We start from the raw sequence: 8,711 nt of genomic DNA on the forward strand, positions 1-8,711 counted from the left end.
CACCATCTATCAGACTCCCTCTTCTTCCCTGATCCACTATCTATCAGACTCCCTCTTCTTCCCTGATCCACCATCTATCAGACTCCCTCTTCTTCCCTGATCCACTATCTATCAGACTCCCTCTTCTTCCCTGATCCACCACCTATCAGACTCCCTCTTCTTCCCTGATCCACCACCTATCAGACTCCCTCTTCTTCCCTCATCCACCATCTATCAGACTCCCTCTTCTTCCCTGATCCACCACCTATCAGACTCCCTCTTCTTCCCTGATCCACCATCTATCAGACTCCCTCTTCTTCCCTGATCCACCACCTCTGTGACTCCTTCCATCCCTCCTTGTCTCCTGCCAGCCACAGTGCCCCTGCAATACTATCTCTCAGTGCAATTCAAATCAAAGGGATTTATTGGTATGGGAAACATATGTTTACATTGCCAAAGCAAGTGAAATAGATAATAAACAAAAGTGAAATAAACAATAAAAAATGTACAGTAAACATTACATTCACAAAAGTTCCAAAGGAATAGAGACGTCAAATATACAATGCATTTACAGTGCATTCGGAAAGTATTCAGACCCCTTCACTTTTTCTACATTTTGTTACGTTACAGACTTATTCTATTAAATAGCTTTTTTTTCATCAATCTACACACAATACTCCATAATGACATCACAATACCCCATAATGACATCACTATACCCCATAATGACATCACAATACCCCATAATGACATCACTATACCCCATAATGACATCACAATACCCCATAATGACATCACAATACCCCATAATGATGTGAAGTGAAAACAGGTTTTTAGATATTTTTGCAAATGTATTAAAATAAGTATTTACATAGGAATTCAGACCCTTTGCTATGATATAAAAAATTTAGCTCAGGTGCATCCTGTTTCCATTGATCATCCTTGAGATGTTTCTACAACTGTGGTAAAATTCAATTGATTGGACATGACTTCTATAGACACCTGTCTATATAAGGTCCCACAGTGATTTACAATCAGGACCCAGGTCTCACAGAATCTGTGCAGAAGATCTAGGTGTTCTCTCCCTCATCCTTCTCCCTTCTCTCTCTCTCTCTCTCTCTCTCTCTCTCTCTCTCTCTCTCTCTCTCTCTGTTTTTCTGGCCAGTGGCTCAAGGTGCCCTGATGCTAATTTCCCAGCTGACGTATTCCTTTATGCCATGCAGAGAACACAGTCCTTTTCTTATCTATTTCAAATCACCAGATGGTATTTTAGTGTTCTCCTTTCACTGGGGTTTTAGAGCACATTAAGGTCCTCTTAGATCTAACCATGAGATCAGCTCAATACCTAAAGGACAGTCCCCTAGCTGTCATTAAAACACTTTCTCTCTCTCTTTCTTTCTCTCTTTCTTTCTTTCTCTCTCTCTTTCTTTCTTTCTTTCTTTCTTTCTTTCTTTCTCTCTTTCTTTCTCTCTTTCTTTCTTTCTTTCTCTCTTTCTTTCTTTCTTTCTTTCTTTCTTTCTTTCTTTCTTTCTTTCTTTCTCTCTTTCTTTCTTTCTCTCTTTCTTTCTTTCTTTCTTTCTTTCTCTCTTTCTTTCTTTCTCTCTTTCTTTCTTTCTTTCTTTCTTTCTTTCTTTCCTTCTCCCTCTCTCTTGTGTTCTGTCAATCTTTCTTTCCTTCTTTATTCAACTCTCACTCCTGTCCTCCCTGGCTGCATAGATGTTGTATTGATCTCGCTGTACTTGCTCTATCGTGTGTGTGTGTGTTCCATTCATTGACAGATCATTAGAGAGAGATAATAGGTTCTTTGATCATGACCTTGTGTGTTTATGTGACCCTCTATGTTGCTAAGGCAACAGAAGAAAAAGTAAGAATATCAAAGCGGCTTTGTTATGAATAACACACACACACACACACGTGCACGCACACGCACATACACACACATACACACACGCACGCACACACACACACACACACACACACGCACACACACACACACTCACACTCACACTCACAGTTTGGCATTAGCACTGACTTCCGTAGTGACTCATGAGCTCAACTCTGTCACAAACATTGGCACTCATTTGACTGGATGTTAGGATCGTGACACATTGCATTTAGACCAGAGTCTCCCCATAAACAGTGTGCCACTGACATGGCTGTGTGTCTGTTGTGTGTGTATGGAAGGATTGGTTATAAAACACACACTGACACACGCACAGAGAAACCCACATATTAGCAACCTCCCTCCCCACACATACAGTAATAATGTGTTGTATACCTGTTGTTAGGCCTGTTAGTGCTTTCAGTGTGTGTGTCTGTGTGTGTGGGTGTGTGTGTGGGTGTGTATGTGTGGGTGTGGGGGGGGGGGACGTGTTTAACTATACTTGTCCCCACAAGATTAGTAAACTAACAAAAATTTGACCAACTGGTGGCAGTTTGTTAGTCCTCACGAGGTCAAATGCTATTTCTATTTCTAGGGGGTTTATGGTTAAGGTTATAATTAGGTTAAGAGCTAGGTTAGTTTTAGAGTTAGGGTTAGGTTTTCAGGTTAAGAGTTAGGGTTTGGTTTAGGGTTATTTTGAATGGTGTGTCCCCACAAGGTTAGTTATTCAAGACTGTGTGTGTGTGTGTGTGTGTGTGTGTGTGTGTGTGTGTGTGTGTGTGTGTGTGTGTGTGTGTGTGTGTGTGTGTGTGTGTGTGTGTGTGAGAGATTTTAAGGGGTAAAGCTGTCTGGTGTGGAGGGTTCATGCTCTTACCAATTAGGGTGCACTCCTGTCTTTTATCAAGTTCACCCCCTGTCTCTCTCATCTCTCTTAGTCTCTTTCTGTCTCTCTCTCCCTGTCTCTGTCTCTCTCTCTCTCTCTCTCTCTCTCTGCCTCTCTCTCTCTCTCTCTCTCTCTCTCTCTCTCTCTCTGCCTCTCTCTCTCTCTCTCTCTCTCTGCCTCTCTCTATCTCTCTCTCTCTCTCTCTCTCTGCTCTCTCTCTCTCTCTCTCTCTCTCTCTCTGCCTCTCTCTCTCTCTCTCTCTCTCTCTCTCTCTCTCTCTCTCTCTCTGCCTCTGCTCTCTCTCTCTCTCTCTCTCTGCCTCTCTCTCTCTCTCTCTCTCTCTCTGCCTCTCTCTCTCTCTCTCTCTCTCTCTCTGCCTCTCTCTCTCTCTCTCTCTCTCTCTCTCTCTCTCTCTCTGCCCCTTCGCTCCACTGCAGGCGCAGAAGAGACAGGCATTAAAGGTCATGCTGTCTGGGGGAAGTTACATCAAAGCATGACCTTTAACCTCTCACCACCAGCACAGGGGTCTGGGGTCAGGCACTCCCACAGGGGGACATGAAAAAGGAGGAAGGTGTGTGTGTTGGCATTGGAATGTGGTATGAAATGCGTTGAGGCAGTGAGTAGATTGGAAACAGGGTAGGATATGTGCTTTACATAGAATACCCTCTGAATAGCCCATAATGATGTCTGTCTGTATGGTATCATATAGAGCCACAGGATATCCTGACAAGCTCTCTCTCTCTCTTTTCTCTCACACACACACACACACACACACACATGCTCAGGCACATACATATCATACTCCATCACCAGGGGTTTTACCTTACTAAACTAGGGAGTCCAGATGTGGACACACACTCACTCAAACCCTTTCTCTCCCACACAAACATGCACACACATTTCTTAGGCAAGCTGAAGATGTCTCTGTTCATTTTAATCTAGATGTCTGTCTGTCTGTCTGTCTGTCTGTCTGTCTGTCTGTCTGTCTGTCTGTCTCTTTATCTGTCTGACTGATACCTTTCCCCTGTCTGACTGACTGACTGACTGACTGACTGACTGATGCCTTTCCAGGAGGAGCACCACTCAGAGGGCCCAGTGAGAAGACGTTGCACAAAGTTAAAGCATGGTGGATCCATTTCTGCAAAAACTAAGAGCATTCAAATATACCTCTCTGTGAGAGCAAAGTCTTGTATCGCGCTCATCTCAATATCTGTGGTGCTGTTTGTTGTGACGTAATCTCACTGAGTCTACAGTAATACATCTACACAGTACCAGGGCCAGTCTGGACCACATGTGTTCTACAGTCAGCAGCTCTCAGAGACCAACCAGACTGAGGGAATGTCTCTGATGCCTGCACTCTGACATTTACAATACAGATTTATGAGATTCTACAGCAGTGACTGACTGTGTGTGTGTGTGTGTGTGTGTGTGTGTGTGTGTGTGTGTGTGTGTGTGTGTGTGTGTGTGTGTACACACACAGAGACATACAAATGTGGTTAATACATCCCCCTCTTTCTCTCCTTCTACCCATGTCTCTATAACTGTCTTCTACCTGTCTCTATAACTGTCTTCTACCTGTCTCTATAACTGTCTTCTACCAGTCTTCTACCCATCTTCTAACCATGTCTCTATAAGTGTCTTCTACCTGTCTCTATAACTGTCTTCTACCTGTCTTCTACCTGTCTCGATAACTGTCTTCTACCTGTCTCGATAACTGTCTCCTACCTGTCTCTACCTGTCTTCTACCTGTCTCTATAACTGTCTTCTACCTGTCTCTATAACTGTCTTCTACCTGTCTTCTAACCATGTCTCTATAACTGTCTTCTAACCATGTCTCTATAACTGTCTTCTACCTGTCTCTATAACTGTCTTCTACCTGTCTCTATAACAGTCTTCTACCTGTCTCTATAACAGTCTTCCACCTGTCTCTATAACTGTCTTCTACCTGTCTCTATCGCTGTCTTCTACCTGTCTCTATAACTATCTTCTACCTGTCTTCTACCTGTCTTCTACCTGTCTTCTACATGTCTCTATAACTGTCTTCTACCTGTCTCTATAACAGTCTTCCACCTGTCTCTATAACTGTCTTCTACCTGTCTCTATCGCTGTCTTCTACCTGTCTCTATAACTATCTTCTACCTGTCTTCTACCTGTCTTCTACATGTCTCTATAACTGTCTTCCACCTGTCTCTATAACAGTCTTCCACCTGTCTCTATAACTGTCTTCTACCTGTCTCTATCGCTGTCTTCTACCTGTCTCTATAACTATCTTCTACCTGTCTTCTACCTGTCTCTATAACTGTCTTCTACATGTCTCTATAACTGTCTTCTACCTGTCTCTACAACTGTCTTCTACCAGTCTTCTACCCATCTTCTAACCATGTCTCTATAAGTGTCTTCTACCTGCCACTATAACTGTCTTCTACCTGTCTCTATAACTGTCTTCTACCTGTCTCTATAACTGTCTTCTACCTGTCTCCTAAACTGTCTTCTACCAGTCTTCTACCCATCTTCTAACCATATCTCTATAAGTGTCTTCTACCTGTCTCTATAACTGTCTTCTACCTGTCTTCTACCTGTCTCGATAACTGTCTTCTACCTGTCTCGATAACTGTCTCCTACCTGTCTCTATACCTGTCTTCTACCTGTCTCTATAACTATCTTCTACCGGTCTTCTAACTGTCTCTATAACTGTCTTCTAACTGTCTCTATAACTGTCTTCTAACCATGTCTCTATAACTGTCTTCTACCTGTCTCTATAACTGTCTTCTACCAGTCTTCTACCCATCTTCTAACCATGTCTCTATAAGTGTCTTCTACCTGTCTCTATAACTGTCTTCTACCTGTCTTCTACCTGTCTCGATAACTGTCTTCTACCTGTCTCGATAACTGTCTCCTACCTGTCTCTACCTGTCTTCTACCTGTCTTCTACCTGTCTCTATAACTGTCTTCTACCTGTCTCTATAACTGTCTTCTACCTGTCTTCTAACCATGTCTCTATAACTGTCTTCTAACCATGTCTCTATAACTGTCTTCTAACCATGTCTCTATAACTGTCTTCTACCTGTCTCTATAACTGTCTTCTACCTGTCTCTATAACAGTCTTCTACCTGTCTCTATAACAGTCTTCCACCTGTCTCTATAACTGTCTTCTACCTGTCTCTATCGCTGTCTTCTACCTGTCTCTATAACTATCTTCTACCTGTCTTCTACCTGTCTTCTACCTGTCTTCTACATGTCTCTATAACTGTCTTCTACCTGTCTCTATAACAGTCTTCCACCTGTCTCTATAACTGTCTTCTACCTGTCTCTATCGCTGTCTTCTACCTGTCTCTATAACTATCTTCTACCTGTCTTCTACCTGTCTTCTACATGTCTCTATAACTGTCTTCCACCTGTCTCTATAACAGTCTTCCACCTGTCTCTATAACTGTCTTCTACCTGTCTCTATCGCTGTCTTCTACCTGTCTCTATAACTATCTTCTACCTGTCTTCTACCTGTCTCTATAACTGTCTTCTACATGTCTCTATAACTGTCTTCTACCTGTCTCTACAACTGTCTTCTACCAGTCTTCTACCCATCTTCTAACCATGTCTCTATAAGTGTCTTCTACCTGCCACTATAACTGTCTTCTACCTGTCTCTATAACTGTCTTCTAACCATGTCTCTATAACTGTCTTCTACCTGTCTTCTAACCATGTCTCTATAACTGTCTTCTAACTGTCTTCTACCCGTCTTCTAACCATGTCTCTATAACTGTCTTCTAACTGTCTCTATAACTGTCTTCTAACTGTCTTCTACCTGTCTTCTAACCATGTCTCTATAACTGTCTTCTACCTGTCTTCTAACCATGCCTCTATAACTGTCTTTTACCTGTCTTCTACCTGTATCTATAACTGTCTTCTACCTGTCTTCTAACCATGTCTCTGTAAGTGTCTTCTACCTGTCTCTATAACGGTCTTCTACCCGTGTCTCCTTGATCATGTCTCCTCAACCGTGTTTCCTTGATCATGTCTCCTCAACCGTGTCTCCTTGGTCATTTCTCCTCAACCGTGTCTCCTTGGTCATGTCTCCTCAACCGTGTCTCCTTGGTCATGTCTCCTCAACCGTGTCTCCTTGGTCATGTCTCCTCAACCGTGTCTCCTTGGTCATGTCTCCTCAACCGTGTCTCCTTGGTCATGTCTCCTCAACCGTGTCTCCTTGACCAGGGGTGGGGGGCCGGGTAGATCAGCTTTAATATTGCAAGTAGATTGTGGCTTTTATCAATGTAATGTTTTAAATCTGTATATATACTGTATACGGTACCTGTTAAATTCTATGTGCTATGCATTTTGCTAGAGCTTTTGCATCGCAACACTGAAGTGTAAAGGACCTACTTTATTGCGTGCGTGTGTGTGCGTGTGTATGTGTGTGCGCGCGTGTGTGCGTGCGTGTGTGTGTGTGCGTGCGTATGTGCGTGTGTGTGTGCGTGTGTGTGTGTGTGTGCGTGCGTGCGTGCGTGTGTGTGTGCATGCGTGCGTGCGCGTGCGTGTGTGTGTGTGTCTGCGTGCGTGCGTGTGTGTGTGAGGTATACCTCATCTGGTATGCCATCCAGACCTGGAGTTTTCCCAGATTTAAAGACTTTAATTGCATCAAGAATCTCCTCTGTAATTTGACTTTCACATGAGTCTTTCTGTACAGCTGTTAATTCTACATTATTCATTTATTTTTATTTTTTATCCTTACAATTAACTTCGTGGAGATGGAGGAAACTGAAATGAAAACGTGCTTAAAGTGCTTCCTCTTTCTAAATATAGTTTGGTGAATCATTGAAAATGGGTGACTGTCATTTGCAACAAGTTCCAGTAAATTATTTTTGGTAGCATTTCTAGGTAGAAGATTAAAACATGATTTGTTGCCATGTCTTTGTTGCCATGTCTACCAACTACACCATATCTGTGTGTTCTTTGCTGTGAGTCAAAACGCATTTATTTTTGTTTGTCTCCATGACCAAATGGCTCACTCACATTTGAGTAAGCTTCATTAGCATGACTGATCGTAGTATCTCGCTCTTTCTCTCTCTCTCTCTCTCTCCCTCTCTCTCTCTCTCTCTCTTTCTCTCTGTCTCTCTTTCTCTCTCTTTCTCTCTTTCTCTCTTTCTCTCTCTCTCTCTCTCTCTCTTTCTCTCTTTCTCTCTCTCTCTTTCTCTCTTTCTCTCTTTCTCTCTCTCTCTTTCTCTCTCTCTCTCTTTCTCTCTCTCTCTCTTTCTCTCTCTCTCTCCATCTCTCTCTCTCTCATCTCGTTCGATTTCAGGTGGTATTGCTTCAGGAGACAGTGAGGAGAGAGTGTGAAGAGAGAGGGGAGCTGACCGCTGCTCTTACCCAAGCTAGAGAGCAGCTCCTGGTGCTACGACGCCAAGCCTCGCCCCTGGATCTCTCCCACCTCAAGGGCAAACACCCCCAGACAGACCTCCCACATTCCCAGACCAAAGTCAGACTGCCCCTCACCTGCTCCTTCACCCCCCAGCACACACTGAGACCCTCCCCTCCATACACAGCCACGGGGGGGAGAGAAGGGGGAGGCGTGGGAAGGAGTGTGGCATCCTGGCACGGTAGTGGGGGAGGAGCTGGGGAGAAAGGGAGAGGGGGAGAGAGAGGAGGGAACCTGCCCAAACTGAGGTCCAGCAGTGAGGTCAAACACAGAGTTAATCTGGTGATGGGGAGGAAGGAGAGATCCTGAAACACACTGTGTTACTCACACAGACATTTAGGAAAAGAGATGAAACGTGCCGCACACACATATAAGATGGTCACTTACACTCACAGGCACATGATACACTGGGCTGAGAATTTTGCTTCAATAACGTTCACAGACACTCACACTCCATCCCAGAGACAAACACACTTGAGTTCACACACACATTCAAACAGCCTCCCTCAGTCAGGTTCAATGGCACGCCACAGCTTTCAGCTTTCAAACAAACACAC

The 8,711-nt window shown here is 43.7% G+C and overlaps 1 protein-coding gene across 1 annotated transcript in view; it reads left to right on the forward strand.

Annotated features, from left to right (window-relative positions):
- lekr1 (Leucine-, glutamate- and lysine-rich protein 1) overlaps positions 1–8,463 on the forward strand; it is a 171,804-nt gene extending 163,341 nt beyond the window's left edge. Inside the window, exon 12 of the mRNA XM_065024974.1 lies at positions 8,038–8,463. Coding sequence (XP_064881046.1) covers positions 8,038–8,463 — 426 coding nt within the window. The remainder of the gene's footprint in view (positions 1–8,037) is intronic.
- Positions 8,464–8,711: the final 248 nt, after the last annotated feature.

Source organism: Oncorhynchus nerka, linkage group LG11 (assembly GCF_034236695.1).
Source record: "Oncorhynchus nerka isolate Pitt River linkage group LG11, Oner_Uvic_2.0, whole genome shotgun sequence".
Classification (NCBI taxonomy): Eukaryota; Metazoa; Chordata; class Actinopteri; order Salmoniformes; family Salmonidae; genus Oncorhynchus; species Oncorhynchus nerka.